This window comes from Nycticebus coucang, chromosome 15, assembly GCF_027406575.1.
Source record: "Nycticebus coucang isolate mNycCou1 chromosome 15, mNycCou1.pri, whole genome shotgun sequence".
In the NCBI taxonomy this organism is placed as follows: Eukaryota; Metazoa; Chordata; class Mammalia; order Primates; family Lorisidae; genus Nycticebus; species Nycticebus coucang.
This window is the reverse complement of record NC_069794.1, coordinates 61,284,804-61,307,795: the sequence shown is the minus strand read 5'-3', so window position 1 is coordinate 61,307,795 and position 22,992 is coordinate 61,284,804. Positions and strand designations below refer to the sequence as shown.

Sequence of the window (22,992 nt, the reverse complement as noted above, 5' to 3'; positions counted from 1 at the left end):
GGCACCTGCCACAACGCCTGGCTATTTTTTGTTGCAGTTTGGCTGAGGCTGGGTTTGAATCCGCTACCCTCGGTATATGGAGCTGCACCCTATTCACTGAGCCACAGGCGCCACCCTCCCCTCCTCTTTCTATGAAAGAAATAAGGACTGGAAAAAACTGTCATTCTTCATAAATGACATGACTATGCAGAAAATACAAGAAAAGAATAAAGACAAAATTATAGAATCAATCAATGAATTCACCAATGTGCTACATATAAAATAAATCTATTAAAAATATTTCTACATAACTATATAACAACTTTAAAAACAACAAAATTTATAATACCATTTAAAAAATCAATATCTAGGAATCAATTTAACAGATTATGTATATATATGACTACAACCCAGAAAACTTCAAAATCTTACTAAAATAAATTTTAAATTACTTGTATAAATGAGAGAATATATCTTGTTCATGGATTGGAAAATTCAATACTATAAAAATGTCAATTCTTGCCAAACAGATCTACAAATTCATAGCAATTCCAATCATAACCCCAGGAGATTTGTGTTTGAATGTGTACATCGTGTGCATGCACATGCAAATTGACACGATTAAAATATAAAGGACCAAACACAGCCAACAAAATCTTAAATAACAATAAACTTAAAGCATTTAAACTATCAAAAATAAGAGACATTCCATGAAGCTACACAAATTAATGCAGTACACTACTGGCACAAGCATAAAGCAATTAACCAGTGGAAGAAGAGAAAATATAGAAACATTTCTATAGATACATATCTGATTATTTGATTTATAATAAAAAGGCCAACTTAAACATAAAGGACGAGAAAAAAACTTCACTTCTGGATGAGAAGAGCTATGAAGAATCTGTGGCAATTTTTAATCTACCAAATAACCTACTTACCCTGTCTCTACCAGTGGAGTATCAGATCCATGAAGGCGAGGTCTTTGCTTACAATGTTCAGTGGCTAGTATATTATGTAGGTCACGTTAAGTACTCAACAAGTATTGTTGAATGAATGATCACTCTGTTTTCAGGGTCTTCATGATCTTGTTAGGTTTCCTCTAAATCGGTGGTTCTCAACCTTCCTAATGCCTCAACAGTTAATACAGTTCCTGTGGGTCACAACCCACAGATTGAGAACTGCTGCTCTAAATACTACTTAGTTTGTGGTGTCCTTCAACATCTGGTATCCAGAAATAGACACAAAATTCTAGATAAGCTCTAACTGCCTAGCTCAGTACAGTTGGGCAAATAAATGTTAATTGAATGAATGAAAGATAAGTACAGAAGATTGTAATAATACTTGGCTTTTTAATAAAGATACTATGTATCCTTTAATGCAGCTTAGGACTGCATTAATTTCTTTTCAGTAGCTTTAACCCTGTTGAATCTTATACCCTTTAAGATCAAATAACCACCCCCCACCCCCCCAATGGCTTGGTTTCATGTGAAACAGTGCAAAATCTCTGTCCTATAATAGTTTTATAATCTTATAAATTGTTTTATAATTGATTTTTGAGACCTAAAAGAATAATACGTTTATTCCTGCTGAATTTAAATTTAATTTTCTTGAAATCATCAACTTCTCTAGTTGATTATTTCCATTGACACGTAAACCTGCTCTGAATTACTCAACAAGTTTCTATATTCAAAAGTAAACAGCAAGCTATTCTTGTGATTTCAGCACTTTGAGAGGTCAAGATAGGAGGATTGCTTGAGGCTAGGAGTCCAAGACCCCACTTCTACAACAAATTTAAAAGTTAGCCAGTTGTGGCACCTCATGCCTATAGTCCCAGCTACTTGAGAGGCTGAACCAAGAGCATTGCTTAAGCCCAGGAATTCCAGGTTATAATAATTTATGATCGGCCACTGTACTCCACCCTGGGTGAGAGAGGAAGACCCTGTCTCTTGAAAAAAAAGAAAAAAAAAAGGAGGAAAGAAGAAGGATAAAGAAGAGGAAAGGAGAGAAAGAGAAAGAAAGAAAAAGAACACAAAAAAGCATTATTTCCCTTAAAGTCTCATCCCTCTTTTGCAGCTACTACTCCATTTCTCTCCTCTTCTTCCTCACAAAACTTCTCAAAAAAGTTGTCTATATATGCTAACTTAACTTCTTTACTTTTTTTTTACTCCCCAACCAGGCACTAATTAAAACTGCTTTTCTTTTTTTTTTCTTTTTTTTTTTTTTTATTAAATCATAACTGTATACAATGATATGATTATGGGGCATCATACACTCACTTCATAAGCCATTTGACACATTTTTATCACAGTGGTTAACATAGCCTTTCCGGCGTTATCTCAGTTACTGTGCCAAAACATTTACATTCTACATTTACTAAGTTTCGCAAATACCCCTGTAATATGCACCACAGGTGAGATCCCTCCGATTCCCCTCCCTCTACCCACCCCCCCCTTTCCCACTTTCCCCTATTGTTAAGTTGTAGCTGGGTTATAGCTTTCATGTGAGAGTCCCAAATTAGTTTCATAGTAGGGCTGTGTACATTGGGTATTTTTTCTTCCATTCTTGGGATACTTTACTAAGAAGAATATGTTCCAGCTCCATCCATGTAAACATGAAAGAGGTAAAGTCTCCATCTTTCTTTAAGGCTGCATAGTATTCCATGGTATACATATACCACAATTTATTAATCCATTCGTGGATCGATGGGCACTTGGGCTTTTTCCATGACTTAGCTATTATGAATTGGGCTGCAATAAACATTCTGGTACAAATATCTTTGTTATGTTGTGATTTTTGGTCTTCTGGGTATATGCCCAGCAGAGGGATTACAGGATTGAATGGCAGATCTATTTTTAGATCTCTGAGTGTTCTCCATATATCTTTCCAAAAGGAATGTATTAATTTGCATTCCCACCAGCAGTGCAGAAGTGTTCCCTTTTCTCCGCATCCACGCCAACATCTCTGGTCTTGAGATTTTGTGATATAGGCTAGTCTCATTGGAGTTAGATGATATCTCAAAGTAGTTTTGATTTGCATTTCTCTGATGATTAAAGATGATGAGCATTTTTTCATATGTCTGAAGGCCGTGCGCCTGTCTTCTTCAGAGAAGTTTCTCTTCAAATCCCTTGCCCAGCCTGCGATGGGATCCCTTGTTTTTTTCTTCTTGCTGATGCGTTTGAGTTCTCTGTGGATTCTGGTTATTAAACCTTTGTCAGAGATATACCCTGCAAATATCTTCTCCCATTCTGAGGGCTGTCTGCTTGCTCTGCTTACTGTGTTCTTAGCTGTGCAGAAGCTTTTTAGTTTGATCAAGTCCCAGTAGTGTATTTTTGAAGCTGCTTCAATTGCCCGGGGGGTTCTCCTCATGAAATACTCACCCAGACCAATTTCTTCAAGGGTTTTCCCTGCATTCTCCTCTAGTATTTTTATAGTTTCATGTCTTAAGTTTAAAAAAACTGCTTTTCAAGGTCACCAAAGTTACCTAATGTTACAAATATTCTACATTCTCTATCCTTACCTTAATGATTCTCATAGCAGCATTCGGCATAGGGGATCACATGGTTTCCTTAAATATACATTTGTGTCTAAGCTTCTGTGGAACCATTTTCTCATAATGTTTTCCTTCTGTTTCCTCTGCTGATTCCTCCTTTGCTAACTTAATCTATAAATGTTTGCGTTCCTTATACCAGACTCTTGTTTTTGTTTTCTCCTTCTTATTTCTATCCACATTTTTATTTTCCATGACTTTGTAAGATTGATTTCAACACCATCTTAAATTAAGTTAAAGACTCCCCAGTTATTAAATCTAGACCCCTCTTCTGAATTCTAGACTCATTTATTCAGTTCCTACTCTCCTTTCCACTAGGATTTTCTACTGAGTACTTAATTAACAAGACAGTATTCTTTATTTTTCCTCCAAACCTCTTTACAACCCACTTGTTTCCTCAAATTATCCCCATTTCAGTAAACTGCTCTATTATCTACCTAATTCCTTGACTCACAAATCAAAGGAAAATATTTAATTTCCTATATCAAATTGGTCAGCAATAATTGTTGAGTCTGTTTCCAAAATACATCTCAAACTCACTTTCTCATCTCCATCCTGACTTAGGTCACCATTATTTCTCACTGCAATTACTGCACCAGCCTCCTCAATGATCTACTAGCAATTTACTTATCATACTGACTCAAAAGTACTCCCTTTATTTCTGTTTTTGGTTATGATGTTTTTGGTTATGAGCTTGCTAGAGACAAATGCTCATGTTGAAAACATGTAAAAAATAAGACAAAACTCGTAACAAAAACAACAACCAAAACAACCTATTAGTGTTACAGAGAAACTAGGACTTGAGGGTCCCAAGTGTCTGGAAGGGAAAGAAGGTAGAGAGGTAAGATGACATTCTGAAATTGCTTTTTCCCTTTGGCATTTGCTGATTTTGTTGTGGAGAAGGTTAAAAAGGACCCAGGAAGGCTGCTCTACAGGGGCAAAACGTTGTGCAGTCTTTTGGGCTGGAAAGATAGAAATTTTAGACTCGGCATCACCCATAGCTCAGTGGATTGGGCACCAGCCACATACAGTAAGGCTGGTGGGTTTGATCCTGGCCCCAGCCAGCTAAAACAATGACAACCACAACAAAAACATGGCTGGGTGTTGTCGCAGGCTCCTGCAGTCCCAGATACTTGGGAGGCTGAGAAAAGAGAATCACTTAAGAGTTTGAGGTTGCTGTGAGCTATGATGCCATGGCGCTCTACCCAGGGCGACAGCTTGAGACTCTGTCTCAAAAAAAAAAAGAAGAAATTTTAGACTCAAAAGTTTAGAATCCAACCAAAAAAGAAAGGCTTGAAAATGGAGCCTGACATATGGAAGGGTTTTCCCTCAAATATGAGTCACACTCTGAACTTCCATAAGGCAGAAGGCTAAAAAGTAAACCAGGAAGTTTCTGTAAAAAGCAGGAGGCTTCTAAAATTCAGAGTCAAGTTTCCAGAAGTTCTGAAATGCTAAGGAGACAGTGATCAGAACATGCCAAGCATAGGTGCCCCAAGGAACACTCTGGGAACTCAGCTGGAACTCTTCAAGCAGTGGTTCTCAAATATTAGTGTACATGGCCAGGCACAGTGGCTCACTCTTGTAATTCTAACACTCTGGGATGCCAAAGTGGGTGGACTGCTTGAGGCTCAGGAGTTCGAGACCAGCCTGAGCAAGAGTGAGACGAGAGGCAAGAGGATCTCTTATGCCCAAGAGCTTGAGGTTGCTGTGAGCTACGACATATGGCCCTACCAAGGGTGACAAAGTGAGACTTTGTCTCAAAAAAACTATACACACACACACACACACGTTTTAGTGTACATAAGAATCACCAGAAGGAGGGCTTGGTAAAACACGAATTGCTAAGATCCAAAAAGTTTCTTATTTGATAGGTCTAGGTAGTACACAAAAATTTGCATTCCTATTAAGTTTCCAGGTAGTAATCAGGGAACGACATCTTTATAAACACTGGTATATATAATGAAATGTGTCAAGATTTGGACAATCTATAACTCTCGCTAAAGTAATATTTTCCAAATGGTCAGTGAATAATGTTAAAAAATTGTACAGAGCTAAAAATAAAAAAATAATTCAAGGTACAAGACAGACAAGGGATTTTAATATAGCAGACCCTGAAAGTTCACTGGTATGGCTTCAGGTTTCACAAAGCAACTAATCTTTGAGAAACCACTAACTTTTTGAGTTCTGGTTTAGTAGCAATTAAGAATATCCACAACTACCTGAAAAATACTCTTTCCTTTGGCAACTACGCATTTGTGTAAAGATGTATTTTCTTCAAATACTCAAACAAACATAACGAATGTAGATGTTGATATGTGAATCAGGGTTTTTCTATTAAGCCAGACAGTAGAGAGATGTGTAAAAATATAAAACGATGCCACTATACTCACTAGTTTTTAAAAATTTTGGTTGTGGAAAATATCAATTGTAATAATTATGCTATTTACATTAACACATAATAAATTTAATATTTTAAAATTAATTGATACATACCTTAAAAACTTTCTCAATTTTAATTTCTAGGTTTGTATATGTTGATAGAATCCACATAAAGTCTTTTTGGTTCTAAGACTAAAATGTTTGATAACTGTTGCTTTCATACAAAATGTATGATATTAAAAAAATATTTTGGGGATGGCGCCTGTGGCTCAGTCGGTAGGGTGCCGGCCCCATATACCGAGGGTGGTGGGTTCAAACCCGGCCCTGGACAAACTGCAACCAAAAAATAGCCGGGCATTATGGCGGGCACCTGTAGTCCCAGCTACTCGGGAGGCTGAGGCAAGAGAATCGCTTAACCCCAGGAGTTGGAGGTTGCTGTGAGCTGTGTGAGGCCACGGCACGCTACTGAGGGCCATAAAGTGAGACTCTGTCTCTACAAAAAAAATAAAAAATAAAAATAAAAAAATATTTTGCATACCAAAACAAGATCTGAAAACCAAAAGATAATAGAAATGTAGGTGAGCTAGATATCATAAGTATCATATAGAAACTACAACCAAAGCAAACAAACATCCTTCAGAATGGGAAAATAGATTTGCGTATTATAAATCAGACAAAAGCTTGATCACTAGGATCAACAGAGAACTCAAATTAATCAACAACAACAAAAAAGACCATTCCTCTTACTAAAGTATCTCAGGAATGGGAAAAAAAAATATCCAAATGTACTCAGTACTACAGTGAAACCAATTTAGAATCACTCACACTTGCATATGAAGAATGAAACACAACTATAGCCTAGGATGAAGGAGGGAAAGGGAAGGAAGGCGGGTGGGTTGAAAGAGGGAGGGTTAGTAGGGGGACCACACCTATGGAGCACATTGCAAGTACAAGTTGGATCAGGTGTAGAACACAAATGTCTTAATGCTGTAATTGGGTAAATGAGGTGAAAGCTATGTTGATTAGTAGGATGTAAGCACTCCAATTTGTACAAATAATCAATACATTGAATCCCATAATGGCATAAATGTATTTATGATCTGTGTACAAATGACTTAATAAAAAAAATTAAAAAAAAAAAAGACCAAACGATCCCATTTATCACTGAGCAAGCAACATAAATAGAATCTTCTCTAAAGAAGACAGACGAATGGCTAAAAAACATATGGAAGAAATGCTCATCGTCCCTAATCATCACAGAAATGCAAATCAAAACTACCCTGAGATATCACCTAATCCCAGTGAGAATGGCCCATATCACAAAGTCTCAAAGCTGCAGAGGTTGGTGTGAATGTGGAGAGAAGGGAACACACTGCTGGTGGGACTGCAAACTAATACAACCTTTTTGGAAGGAAGTATGGAGAATTCTCAAAGACCTCAAATTAGACTTCCCATTTGATCCTGCAATCCCATTAGTAGGCATCTACCCAGAAGAAGAAAAAAAATTTTTATCATAAGGACATTTGCACTAGATTATTCATCACAGCTCAATTTAGAATCACCAAAATGTGGAAACATCCTAAATGCCCACCAACCCAGGAATGGATTAACAAACTTTGGTTATGTATACCAGGGAATACTATTCAGCCATTCAAAAAGAAGAGACATTTGTATGGACCTGGCTGGAGGTGGAACACATTCTTCTTAGTAAAGCATCACAAGACTGGAGAAGCAAGAATCCAATGTACTCAATTCTAATATGAAGACAGTAGATGAGCTAATATAAGGGATGGAATAGGTGAATGAAGAAGTGGAGAGAGGGGAGGAGGAGGGAGATGGGGGAATCACGGTGTAAGGCACACCTCTTGGGGGCAGGACAACATTGTAAGAGGGACTTTATCTAACAAATGCAATCAGTGTAACCTAATTCTCTGTACCCTCAATGAATCCCAAACAATAATAAAAAAGGAGAAAAAATAACAAATTTTTCATTAAATTAAGAAAAAAAAGTATCAGACAAGGAATTTGAAATAACTATGAATAATGTATTTAAGTTAACAGAGAAGCAGAGAGAGAAAGCAGAGAAGCAGAAAAGCAGAAAACAGAAAGATACATAAAAATTTGAAGAACTTCACAGATAACTGGACTCCATAAAAAAACAATTAACTCAAATTTTTAGAAATGAAATTAAGAGCGTAATAGGTAGTTCAAGAGCATATTAGGCAGTATAGAAGGACAATGAACTAGAAAAAAAAAACCAATAAAACTATCTATAGACAAGAGCATAAAGGACATATGACATACAGTGAAAAAAAGTGGAAGCTAAAAATATGTATTTCTGGAGTTTCAGAGGAGGAAAGTGAAAAAAGATAGGAGGCAACATTTGAACAGATTACCAATAACGTAGTTGAATCTTCTAAAATTAATGCTAGAACGATTCAGGAAGCTCTACAAACCACAAGCGGGATAAATGCAAAGAAAATGACACCAAGTCACATTGCAGTAAAAATGAGACAGCCTTAAAAATGATCTAAGACCCCTGTATTACCTGAGGAGTAGCCGAAATAGTATTTTATTCAGACTGTAGTAAGTTAAGGAGGTATGTTGCATTCTTTGGGGAATCACTAAAGAAATCACTAACAAAAAAGTATATTTGTCATGTTACTTTAAAAAAAAAAGTAGAAGTTTGTTTTTTTTTTTTTTTTTAATGAACCAGCTGAACAAGTCAAGAAACAGGAAAAGGAACATAGGTGAGTTAAATAGAAAACAAAAAGTAACATAATGAAATATATTCAAGTATCAATAGATACATCAAATACAAAAGGATTGAATAAAGCTAAAATTATCACTTGAAAAAATTGTATATTGCTTGAAAGTGACTAACTTCAATAATAAAGATACAGAAAGGCTGAAAATAAAAAGATGGAAAAAGATAAACCATGTAAACATTAACCAAAAGAAATCAAAGCTATCCATAATGTCAGATAAAATCGACTTTATGGCAAAAAGCATTACTACAATTAAAAGTCATATTTCAAAAACAGGAATATACACATGGAAGATAAGACAACACTAAATCATTTGTCCCCCAAATCATGGCATCACCATAAGCAAAAAATAAACAAATAATAAACAAACAAATCTGAATGAAGAAACAAAAAAACCACAAAAGGCTTCATACCTATGTTAACAGATAAAGAAGCAAGCAAATAAGAAATAAGTAAGGATAAAGAAGATCTGAACAATACAAACAACAAACTTTACTCACAAATCTAAAATGCTATGTCCAAAACATGAATTCTGTCCAAGTGATCACAGTAGTTAATGAAACTGACCATATGCTAGATCACTGAAATCAGAGTATGTTCTCTTCCTAAATGGAATTAAGCTAGAAATCAAATACTGTAGTGGTAACTGCAAAATTCTCCATTGTTTGAAAATAAGGCAATACACATCAAATAATATACAGATAAAAGAAAAATTATAATGAAAATTATAAATAGTATTTTGAATAGAATGATAGCTGAAATCAATGATTTAAATCTCCATTTCAAAAAACTGGAAAAAGAAAAGCAAATTAAATCTAAAGACAGCAAAGGAAAGAATAATAATGCAAAAAGTTAATGTGTAAATGTAGATTAATAACATAAAGGATGACATAAATTAATAAATTGTCAATATTGGGAATGAAAAAGCTTAAGAATGCAGTTACTACAAACACTAACAAAGTCAGAGGGAGATACTCTGAATAGCTTTGTAACAATAAATCTGAAATTTTAGGTGAAATTAACAAATTCTTAAGAGAAAATTAATCAAAACTAAATTAAGGAGAAATAGAAAATTAGAACAAGACATGCACCTTTTAAATAAATTAAACTGAAATTTTATTTATTTTGAGGCAGAGTCCCACTCAGTTGCCCTGGGTTTGAGTGCTGTAAAATCACAGCTCACAGCAACCTCAAAATTATCAGGGGCTCAAGAGATTCTCTTGCCTCAGCCTCCCAAGTAGCTCGGACTATAGGCACCCACCACAACGCCTAGCTCTTTTTAGAGATGACATCTTGCTCTGGCTCAGGCTGGTCTGGCACTCATGAGCTCAGGTGATCCACCCGCTTTGGCCTTTCAAAGGGCTAGAATTACAGGCCTGAACCACCACACCCGGCCTAAACCCGAAATTTTAAATCTTCCCACAAAGAAGTCTCCAAGCCCAGATGGCTTCATTTGTGAATTCTTACAAATATTTAAATAAAAATGTTTGTCGGGCGGCACCTGTGGCTCAAGTGGTAGGGCGCCGGTCCCATATGCCAGAGGTGGCGGGTTCAAACCCAGCCCCGGCCAAAAATAAATAAATAAATAAATAAATTGAGCTGCAAAAAAAAAAAATAAATAAAAATAAAAATGTTTGTCTTATACAAACATTGATAAAATAAAGAACAGTGCCCAATTCCTTTTAAGAAGCAGAGTAATCTTGATAGAAAAATTTATTAATCTTCCAAAAGAGCAAAATTATCAGTTTATTTTTCTTATATCAGTGACACCTTTTCCTTCTTTAAATGGTAAGAATGTTTATGTCTCATATAGGAATCTTTGCCTAGTCTATGTTTTTTAATATATTTTATTGTTTTATCTTTCACATTTAGATTTGTTAAATTAAATAAGCAGGAGATCCTTAGTCTAGGACTGCCTCCTTATTTTCCAGTTCCTATATAACAAATTACAACTGAACTTTTTAGTACTTAAACAAACTGAACTTCAACTTAGATGTATTACAAACAGCCCAGTTTTAGACAATCACAGGGAACCAACTCAGCACACATGCCTAACTAAAGCAGATCCCTGGCAGTAGCCAATCAGATGATTTCCCTACCTTGCTTCTGTGTCTGCCTATAAAAGCTCACTGCTCACACTACTAGGGTAGGGGTGCTCTCTGACTCTCTTTTGGTTCTGAGTGCTGCCCAATTCATGAATCTTTGTTTGCTCAAATAAACTTTACTAAATTTAATTTGTCTAAAGTTTTTCTTTTAACAAGTTATAATCCATTAAGAATTAATTTTATGGCTGGGCACAGTGGCTCATGCCTGTAATCCTAGCACTCTGGGAGGCTGAAGAGGGTAGATTGCTTAGGCTCATAGTTCGAGACCAGCCTGAGCAAAAGCAAGACCTTGTCTCTACTAAAAATAGAAGAACTGAGGCAAAAGGATTGCTTGAGCCCAAGAGTTGGAGGCTGCTGTGAGCTATAATGCCATGGCATTCTACCCAGGGCAACAGCCTGAGATTCTGTCTCAAAAAAAAAAAAAAAAAGTAATTTTGCATATGGTATGTGTGGGAGTCAAGATTAATTTTTCCCAAATACACACACAGACAGATCGGTACCACAGCCTTGATTCATGCTAAGATTCCAGCAGTTTTATCAATCAATGATTTTGCACCATCAATGCAAAGGTCAACACAGTGATAAAGGAAAATAGTTATAATTTTGCATCTTTCTGCCTACAACAACACTTCAATAAAAAGAATACTTAAAAATAGAGATTGAGGCTAAAAAATACGACTTCTTAAAATGTAAACTGAATTATACAACCTAATTAAAAACTGACAGTAACTTTCCTCTGCATTTAGAACAAAGCAAATATTATACAGAAACTGCATTATTTCATTATCATAATGTATATCTAGTTTTCAAAATCTAGGCACCACCTCATCTAATGCTACCTCTCCTCTTGCCAATTACGCACCTATCATACCAGTTTTCTTTCAGGTCCTTAAGCACACCAAATTCTTCCCCTATCAAAGCCTTCACATAGGCTGGTTCCTCTACTTTCCTACCACTTTTCACATAGCTACCGCCTTCTCATCCTTTTAGGTCTCTTCACAAAGATCTGCCTAATCACCCTAGGTAAAGTTGCCTCTCTCACATATTCCATATTTAGTCTATTATATCATTTATTGCACTGATACTGCAACCTGAAATAGGTTTGCTGGTCTTTTGTCTGCCCCTCCATTAAAATGTATGCTCCCATAAAGACAGGGATCTAGGTGCCTTGTTTCAGAGCTGTAATTGTTGAATGAATAAAAGAATATTTTCAGGTTGTTTCACATAAATCTAGTAAGTCTTTTACATTTTTTTATGTGATTATTTAATGTATCAGTTATCACTCCCAATTTTTTACCTACCAATTTTATCACCTTCTTTTTAACTATTTGGTTATTTATTCATTCATTAACCCCCCCCCCAAAACCAAAAACTTACTTAGAGTTTATGTGTCAGCCATATAGGTTATAAGATGAATAAGACAGGTTCTTTACTTTTAAGCATTTGACCATCCATCAAGGAAAAATCAATGCATGATAAAACAAAAGTATTTCTTTACCAAAAAATTAACTCAAATATCAAGCCTTAAATTCAACTAAAATTTTAAAATGAAAGAAAAATGAAGATGAGTTCTCTGAAATAGTCTAATACATCAAAAAAGGAAATAAAGCTAATTAGGCATCACCACTTTTTATCAGTAAATCTGTGTTGACTCTTGGTGACCACATCTTTCTTTTTCTAAATATTTACATGTTTTAAGTATAAGATACTGTAATAAATCGTAAAATATTGCTACCAGGATTTCATTATAAAATTAGCTTCTTTTACAAAGAGCATAATTAGGGAAAATCCATTCAACAGTATGATAACTTTGACTTCTTCTTAATCCCAATATTTATTTCAAGTTTAATTTAAATCTTACATTAAAGAAAATGAGAATACTGTATGTTTATTGAAAGGGGTATAAATGGGAAAAGGTTGGGAATTTCCTCACAGCAGGCAGGCAGATTTCATCTAAACATAAGGAAAAACTCTAGTGGTTCTAGAGTGGGCTGCCTTATAAAACAGAAAGCTGTTCATCACTAAGTCTTAAAAGAGAGCTAACAAGTTATCTCTTCAGGATATAGCTGAAACTCCTGATTTAGAAAGTAGCAGTGATGAGATCATTGCCTTTCAAACTGTGGCAAAGAAATACATTTTAATTTTTAATTTGCATAGATCAATACTTGCACAAGATACAAAGTATCACATACTTAAATGACATGGCAATGTCAAATAATCATAAAGGTTTCTAAATGTTTGCTTTTGATTTCTGTATTAACTTGTTGCTCTCAGGTAACAAACAACTGGCCTGGCAAGATGAGGCAAAGCACACGTCAAGATCCATAGTTTTTTCAAATTTACCTACTCTGTCTTCTCCCCTTCTATATAAACTGGGCATTTATATCAAACTACTGATATCATACCAACCAACCTCTTTCTTTAGCAATTTCAGAAAAGCAGTAACCTAAAAGATATTAACCTGAAAGCATCAGATCAAGGGCCTGAAATTTTTTTACTACATTAATTTTTATATCCATGCATTGAAAAAGGAAAACTTACTTTTAACCAAAACACATTTGAATGCTCATTTAAAACTAGTTACAAGAAATTTTATTTCCAGCCATTTCCCACACCTAATTTTCTGGTGTCACTTTCTTTGCACAAGCTGATAATGAAATGTGTAAGAAATTACAGTTGATCACACATTTGAAGTTCCAAATTTATTCTACCAGCTGGTAGCAAAACCAACAGAAAAGCTACTTGGGGATGAAGTGAGGGAGCATATTCATGAATTTCAGAAGCATTGGGTAGGGGATTTAAGTATTTGTAACTATCTTTAACACCAAGTAATGACTTGTCCAAAGCAAATATGGCAAGGAGGCCAAATTAAGAGCTGCCCATTCTAATACCTCCCCAAATATTCCTGGCTTTCTCTCTCCAAAGGCAGTAAGACATTTTTGTTTAAAATCTGTTATCTTCTCCCTAATAAAAACAAAACTTTCCCTCTTAAAAGATAATTTTCAGATTTATGAGCTTTCATCTCCCAACTCCCAACTCTTCCAATAATCAACTAGACTTGTATTAAGAGCACTATGAGTACATGTATATGGGAAAGTCCATAGACTCTCTGGAACCCCAAATGTCTTTAAATTCTTGGAGAACTAGCAACCATATGGAAAAAATGTTTACAGTTGCCAATACATTCCTAGGGTACAACAATCCAAAAAAAATTAAAGTGTTTCTAAAGTTAAAAGTGTGATGTGAAGAGAACATAGGGTACACGCTCTTCATTAATTGAATAAAAGGTTATTAAATCATGTGACCAAAAAGGACTTTAAAAATAAACCCCTTCATCTTGGAGATGATAAAACTCACATTTGGAGAAGTTAAGGGAGTGTTCAAGCCTTCAATGCTGGCTGGAAGGCAGAAGCCAGAGAAAAATGCTGGGTCTGTTCTCTCAAACCCAGCTACCCACACATGGCCAGACAGGAGTAAACAACAATCCCACCTCTGATAAACATACCATTTCAGAATAAATCATGTAATTCTTTATACACTACTGGCTTATAAGATATATAAACGTTTTCTGTTTTACTAAAGTTATCTAAAAATACATATTCTTAGATACATTTTAGAACTTGCTTCCTTACCAGCATGAACAATCAACAACTTATCAATCATCTGAAAGACAGTGCTTGATCCTACTACAAACAATCAAAAGAAAGGCATTCACTTGACCTAGAAGGGACAGAGGATGTTTGGGAGACACAAGGCTTCAAGGAGGCACTTAATCACATTTCTTTTTCAGTTAATTACTCTGAAAGCCCACAATGCAAAGTAAATTAGTTGAGTGGATCTTTCAGTAACTGGTGAAGCTGTTTAGAAATTTTAAGCAAATCTTCTGCTCAAAGTTTATTCTCATGTTTATTCACATTGAAGAACAGTAAGTGCAAAAAAAACAACAGAGATGATGCCTAGTGAAAAGAGTTTTTATAGTAAGTAATTAAGTGAGAAAGCTGAAAAAGAATGCCTTATTTTTGGTGCCAGTTAGGATGGATAGGAATCCAAAATTTGTTTTTATTTTTTTCTAAAATAATTAGAAAACTGAAAGTCTATAAATAAGAATCCAAGAAACCCTTCACTCTCCTCCCCCCCTTTGACTTCTGAAATACAGTGCAACTTTCTACCGTCTGTTATTTTAAAGCAGAAACAGTAATGAACATATGGGCTTTCTCTCTCAAGCAGCTGTAGCGTAGTTAAAGTTATAATAATTGTTTCTCTGTAAGATAAATTTACATTAAAAATCTGGCCAGTTAAAAACAAATGGCTTAGCGTCAGAGCCTTCCGGAATAAAATTAAGAAATTTAGAATCATCTATGACATATTACATTCATAGATTTAGAGGAAATACTCTAACTCATGCGCTTTTATATTTAGGGTTAAATAAATACAATTCATGGTGCCCAAAACAGTTTATATTAATATGATCAAAGAGCTTACAACTCTGGCCGGGTGCCTTGGCCCGCACCTGTAATCCCAGCACTCTGGGAGGCCAAGGCAGAAGGTTACCTTGAGTTCAGGAGGTTTAGACCAGCCAGAGCAAGAGTGAAACTTCCTCTCTACTAAAAATAGAAAAATTAGGTGGGTACTGTGGCTAGCCCCTATAGTCTCAGCTACTTGGGAGGATAGGCTGATGCCACTGCACTCTAGCCTGGAGAACAAAGCGAGACTTTGTCTCAAAAAAAATAAATAAATAAAAAAAAGTAAATGGTAAGACATCAAGTTCAAGTACTTATATATAAAAAACAGCAACTAAGTTCTTAAAAACTTTTACGTAAGTTCATTACTTCTATGAATCACTGAACTCCAACCTAAAGGCTCATTTATTTATGACAAAAATCATAATACATATGGTACATAAACTTCCATCTCAACTGTGTATCATTTATAATGAGTTTAAGTAAACTGAAAGGAACTCCAAGCATATTCTGATTCACATATGATAAACAATAGGAATTTTACCTACCTTTATCTGGGTGATTCAAAATCATGATTCTCCTATGAGCTATTCTAATCTTGGCTTTGCCAGCAGATGGGCTGTAAAAAGAAATTAAAGTGCTTATAATAAATAGTGCCAAATGCAGATTATAAATTAACAGTTTATATGGGTTTCAAGAAATTAAAACCTAATGAGAATTTCACCATCTTGTGGGCAAATATGAAATTACAGCTTTTCACTTAATTTCACTATCAACATAAATCATGGATTCAATGCTGCTGTGTTTTTCCTCAGTCCTTTGTAATGCCAGTCTTTAGTCTCAATAAATTTAAAAAATAAAACACAATATATTGGTCAGGGAGGTCACAGTCTGCAGGTGAAACTGCAAGTTTGAAAACTTGTGCTTCTAAGTTATTGTGGGAAAGGCAGACTATACAGTGTATTAGACAGGTATTTGAATTTCAGAGCTAAAATGCTGGAGTTTAGTCCTAGAATTATCATTCAAGATTGGGTGACATTTGTCAAATTTTTAACTGCTTTGTGCTTCAGCTTCTTCACTAGCTAGCTGGCAATGAAAAACTCCTCTGAGAGCAATAGCAGGGATTAAATGAGTTAATGCCTCCCAAGTGCTAGAATAGTACCTGGCATGAGCAAGTGCTCCATAATAGTTATCTTTTATTTTTAGCTTTCAGAAGATCTCAAAATCCCTTAGATCTCACAGTTTATTTAGCTTTGTGAGAAATCCATGGTAAAAGCTTGACTGTTAAAGCCTACACTGTAAACAAAAGTAGAAAATTAAATAAACTTAAAATTATTTTGGTAAAACCTAATTTATCCAGTATTGGAAATGTTTCTCATTAATGCATTTTCTAGGCAAGGAAAAAAAAATTAAGACTAACAAAAACAAAATCCCCCTATCGCTACTGAATAGCTATGCTATTTTATCTAAGCTTTCCTGGGCCTCAAATGGGAATAATAGCTGACTTACAGTACAGGATAGTTGTAAAGCTCAACAGAATTTAATCTGCATATATGAACCACACTGCAGGGGCTAAGAGTGTGTGTTTTTAGAGTTATTCAGACCCATGTCCAAAATCCTGATTCTTCCACTAATTACCTATGAAATTTTATTGTGCTTACTAAACTCTGACTTATAATTTTCTCCTATGTAAAATGTACATAATAAAATCTAACTCCCAGGATTATTTTAAAGATAAACTAGACGATGTAAGTAAAAAGATTAGCATGACCTAGCATACAGCCAGTGTTCAAAAAGTAGTTGTTATTAAGGCTGTAAAGGATCCTTTTTATAAAAGCATCCTACTTTTGAAAAATAAAATTTCTTACTTTTAAAAAATAAAGTATAAATAACCTACTTTAACATTTCCTAAATGACTCAGAGTATTGTCATGATTATCAATCAAATGCAAAAAAACTCTCAAGATCTGTAAAGGTTTGCTTCTTCTGTCTGTTTTGAACAGCGCTCCCCCCTTGCTATCAGTTGTCAGTCCTTCTGTTAGTGTTCTTCTAGTCTTTAGCAGTTCCTTTCCAGTTACCTGACACCTCTAATCTTTAGGTAAACGACAGATCACTAAGCATGTTAAAATGTGCTTTTAATTGCTTACTAAGCACATAAAATATTCTTCCATGAACAAAATAAGTCTTTTCACATAAAGACAGCAGGGTATTCATTTTGGCTATTTACAGAAGTCTTTGGGGGACCATATCAAACTTACTTTCTGGCTTGTAGGTAATTGTCAGATAGATAATCAAACCGACTAGTTACAAAGACCACTGAATTTTGAGAAAATAACTATTAAACACTGTGACAGGAATGTAAATGCTGTACAGTTTAAGAAATGAAAAACAATTGGTTGTAGGTACATGGCTTTATGTCTGAGTTCTCTATTCTGTTCCATTAGATCAATTACCTGTTTACCTGTACCATGCTGTTTTGGTTACTGTAGCCTTATACTATAATTTGAAGTCAGGTAATGTGATGCTTTTAGCTTTATTCTTTTTACTTGATATTGCTGTGGCTATTTGGGCTCTTTTCTGGTTTTATATGAATTTTAGGATTGTTTCTCTAATTCTGTGAAAAATGTGGAATTTAGATGGAAATTGTATTGAATCTCTAGATTGCCCCAAATTATGGTTATTTTGAACAATATTGATTCTGCTAATCCATAAGCCTGGGATGTTTTTCCATTTGTTTGAGTTACCAACAATGTCTTTCATCATTAGTTGGTATTTTTGTTTATGGAGATCACTTTCTTGGTTAAATTATTCCTAGGTATTTTGTTTCACTTTTGCAACTATTACAAATGGAATTATAAATGAAATTGAGTTCTTGATTTGGATCTCAGCCAGATTGTTACTCATTTTTCTATGTTGATTGTGTATCCGGAAATTTTGCCAGGATTGTGTATCCTGAATTCATTTATCAAAGCCAGTTGTTTAGAGGAGTCTTTAGGCAGATTGGCCAACCTTTTCTTTTCTCTGCCATAAATTGGGAGAATAAGAGTTGCCTTGGGTCATACGTTAAATACATAAACACCAACAAAAGCTGACTAGCAAAAAGAAAAGGCCCATACATACTTTTCTGTGGTATCTGACACAACAGATAACCAAAACAGGCCTCAAAAAATCTGCATGAGCCCCATGGGCTGCAGGTTGAACATTCCCTTTTTATGGTTTTCTCAGTATAATGTCATTACCATCAGTGAAAGAGATCATTTGACTTCCTCTTTTCCAACTTGGAAGCCCTTTATTTCTTTCTCTTGCCTGTTCTGGCTAGGACTTCCAGTACTATGCTGAAAAGAGGTGGTTACAGTGGGCATCCTGGTCATGTTCTAGTTCTTGGTGGGAAGACTTTCAACTTTTTCCCATTCAGTCTGATGTTGGTTATGGGTTTGTCATATATGTCTTTATTATTTAGAAGTATGATCCTTTATGCCTAGTTTATGAGGGTTTTTAATCAAGAAGGAATGCTGTATTTTATCAAATACATATACATCTACTGAAATGATCATCTGATTTTGTTTTTAATTCTGTTCATGTAGCAAATCATATTTATTGATTTCCATGTATTGAATCATCCTCACACCCCTGGAATAAAACTCACATGATTGTACTGTACTATCTTTTTGATGTGCTACTGGATTTTGTTTGCTAGTATTTTATTGAGGATTTTTGTTCATCAAAAATATTGGTCTGTAGTTTTTTGGCTTGTATTGTATCCTTGCCTGTCTTTGCTATTAGGATGATACTGGCTTCACAGAATGAGTTATGGAAGATGCGCTTTTCCTTGATTTTTGGGAATATTTTCAGTTAGAAAGATGTGGTAGAAGTTCCCTGTATGTCTGGTAGAATTTGGCTATACATCCATGTAGTCCTGGGCATATTTTTGTTGAAATAGTTTTTATTACTCATTCAATCTCACTACTCATTATTGGTCTGTTCAGGATTTCTATTTCTTCCAGTTCTGTCTTGGAAGGTTGTATATTTCCAGGAATTTATCCACTAGGTTTTCTAGTTTGTGAAGATGGAGATGTTCAGAGTAGTCTCTGACCTTTTGTATTTTTCTGGTATCTGTGATGCCATTTTCATTCCTTATTGCACGTAAATAAATTTTCTCTCTTTTTTTTCTTGGTTTAGCTAGCTAACAATCCATCACTTTTATCTTTCAAAGAACAAGTTTTTTCTTTCATTGATCCTTTGTATTGTTTTTTTCATCTCAATTTCATTCGGTTCTGCTCTGATCTTTATTTCTTTTCTTCTGCTGGCTTCAGGTTTGGTTTGTTCTTGTTTTTCCAATTACTTGAGGTGCCATGTACTTTGAAAAACTCCAGTATGATTTAGTTTACTGTGGCTAATCTCCATTTATCATTCCATTTTTTGGTGTTCTGTGTACTTCCTTCATTAGTTATGTTTTCTAGTTCTTCTCCATATATTTGATATGTCTCCTTAGGTACATTTGAAATCACTTACGGGTACAAGCTAAGAGTTGTATCTTAAAATAGTATTTAGGGTTATATATATAAAACAAGTGTTTAATGCAATTTATATCATCCTCCAGGAAAAAAATGTGATTATAAGAAGGTAAACTCCTTGATAAAACCAAAAGTTAAAACAAAGACGGAGCTTTACATGTTTTCTATTTTCTTAGATGGACTTAAAGAACATTCTCCTTAGTAAAGTATCTCAAGAATGGAAAATCAATCACCCTACTCAATACTAAATTAGTACTCAATACTAATTTGTGAAACTAGCAGATGAATAACCACAGGCCCACAGGAGAGAAAAACACAATTAAATTCAAGTAGGGGAGAGGGGAAGGGTGGGGGATGCTCAGTAAGCTCCCACCTAATTAATGGGCACACGGAACAATTCCTAGGTGAAGGACTCAACTACCTAACAAATGCAACAATGTAACCCAATGTATGTACACTTATATTAATCTAAAAAAACAAACAAAGGTTCTACATTAGTAAATGTTAGCATTATAAAGCAGGGGTGTATAACCTTTCTTCTTTTCTTCCACACATAGGAAGAATAGGAGTTGTCTTGGGCCACACATTAAATACATAAACAATAATGAAAGCTGATTAGAAAAAAAAAAAAAAAAAAACAGGGTCTGTGCATACTTTTCATGACATCCAACACCACAGATAAGCAAAACAGTCCTCACATAACCTGCATGTGCCCATAGGCCACAGGTTGGACACGTGTTACAAAAGATTATCATATTCCAAAAAATTTGAAGTTAAAAAAAGAGCTTTAAAAACCTTATTTCATAAAGTTAATTAAACGAGGTCCACTAGATAAGATAAAAATTCAATAAAATCCCAATTTCTGGGGGTTTTGAGTATTTTTTTGAAGATATATATTGCACATTGGTCTAAATACTAAACTTTAACTAAGCACATAAAACAAAATCAGAAAATTACTTCAGTCAAAATTATCCTTTAAAAACAGATGCATAACCTATAAAAAGTAGTACACATGGTTTTGTACATAAAACTCCATAAAGTATTATGTACACTGAAGTCTGCCAATAACAACTAGATTAAAGTCAAAAATTCATGGAAGGAAAGTTGTTAGGTGCAAGTATGGGCATTTAAAATAGTCTGTCTTCAAGACAGTAATTATCAGCGTCCTAGTGGCGAGCTTTGGGAATGAGGGAAAGTATTCTTATTTGCCTGCAGAGTTTATTAGTTTTTTGCTATTGCTGTATTGAGTATCTATGACCATAATACATTTTGATACATTTGTCACTGTAGAAATTTTAAAAGATGGGAGAATCCTAGTTTTAAAACTTAGTATAAAATTAAATGTGGCTGCAATGAAACACCTCCAGTATATTTATTTTCACTATGAAATTGAAATGTAAATTTTAATTTATTTAAGCCCCAAACTCCTGGGGCTCAAGCAATCTTCCTAACTCAGCCTCTTCAGTAGCTGGATCTACAAGCTTATGCCACCACACCAGGCTAACTGTTCTATTTTTAGTAGTGATGGGGGTCTCACTTTGCTCAGGCTGGTGTTGAACTCGTAACTGCAAGTGATCTTTGTGCCTTGGCCTCCCAGAGTGCTAGGATTACTAGGATTACAGGCATGAGCCACCATGCCTGGCCTAAAAATGTAACTTCAAATATTATGTTCCCTAGACCAGAGATTTCAAATTGTGTTCCCTAGAGCACATCTGCCTGGCAGTGAGGTGTGTGGAACTGAGTGGTGTCCCCTAGTCCTGTAGCAAATAGACCAGTTTTGGATTCATCTTTTTCCTTTAACTATTGGGCTTTTGAGAAACATTTAGTTTAAACAGCTCCATAAAAGTTTTTAGAAAGCTTGAAAAACACAAATGTGATCACTTCAGACCATACAGTAAATCCTTACTTAATGTCAACAGGTTTTTGAAAACTACAACTTAAAGCAAAATGATGTACAGCAGATCCCTGAATAACATTTTCTTCCTTCAATGTAATTTATTATAACGTTGATGAGAGAAAAATAATTGGTTTTGTCCTATGTTGTTTTGCTTAAGTCACAGTTACCAAGAACCTATTGACGATGTTAAGTAAAAACTCACTGCACTAGATATATCAATAGTAATCCTGGGCTGCTCAATAAAACATTAAGGCTTTTTGTTATAGACATCAGTTATAGTTCAGGAAACTATTCTCTTCCAAAGAAAAACATAAAGCAAATATTCAAATATTCATTTTCGCAAATGGTAAGATATTAAATGCAATATGGAAAAATGTGTAGAATCACCCAATGGCATGGAGTATTTTTTTTTAAGTTATTAGCTGCATCAGCTCCGTTTTACCTTCACCTACTTGATAATACAGTCTACACAGGTTAGATTCAATGATCACAGAAAATGAAACCATAGGGTTAGCATGGCGGCTCATGCCTGTAATCCTAGCATTCTGGAGGGTGAGGTGGGCTGATTACTTGAGCTCACAAGTTCGAGACCAGCCTGAGCAAGGGCAAAACTCTGTCTCTGAAAAAAAAAAGAAAGAAAAGAAAAATAGCCAGGCATTTATGGCAGGTACCTGTAGTGCCTGCTATTCAGAAGGCTGAGGCAAGGGGACTGCTTGAGCCCAAGAGTCTGAGGTTGCTATGAGCTATGGTGCCACAGCACTCTACCCAGAGTAAGAAAGTAAGGCTCTGTCCCCACCCCAAAAAAAAAGAAAAAGAAAAGAAAAAAGAAAGCAAGAAAGAAAATGAAACCCTAGCAATGTATTCACATCTTAAAGTACATTACCATGATGAACACTGTGAAAGAAAGATGTAGGAAAGTAAGACAGGTTTTACTTTTCCATTTAATCTGATAGGGGCAAACATTTAGCTTCTGCACTCATGATAGACATGGGAAGAGAAAGGAGCCAACATATTTTCTAGCACTTGCCATTTGGTAGGCACTTTGTATAAAAAGGCTTCATTTCTAGTATTCTTGCATTATTCAAGAAAAAAAAAAACTTGACCGCGATCATACAACACAATAGCTAAGCAACAGAATCAGAATAAGAATTGGCTTTACTTGGCTGACATTTATTAAGTAGCTACTAAGGGCTATGTTTTGCATTAAGAATTTCAATTGTGTTATATAATTTAGACTTCATGGCAACCCTATACAGTTGGAAACTAATACATTATCTCTATTTTATTTTAAAGATCATAAAATGATGAGGTTACCCATTTAGCGGGTAGTAAAACTGGTATTCA

At 35.0% G+C, this 22,992-nt stretch overlaps 1 protein-coding gene across 1 annotated transcript in view; it reads right to left on the bottom strand.

The window, feature by feature from the left end:
* The window catches only part of DNAJC15 (DnaJ heat shock protein family (Hsp40) member C15), a 94,115-nt gene that overhangs the window by 7,601 nt on the left and 63,522 nt on the right, over nucleotides 1-22,992 (bottom strand). Inside the window, exon 5 of the mRNA XM_053563782.1 lies at nucleotides 15,787-15,857. Within this exon, the coding sequence (XP_053419757.1) occupies nucleotides 15,787-15,857 (71 nt within the window). The remainder of the gene's footprint in view (nucleotides 1-15,786; nucleotides 15,858-22,992) is intronic.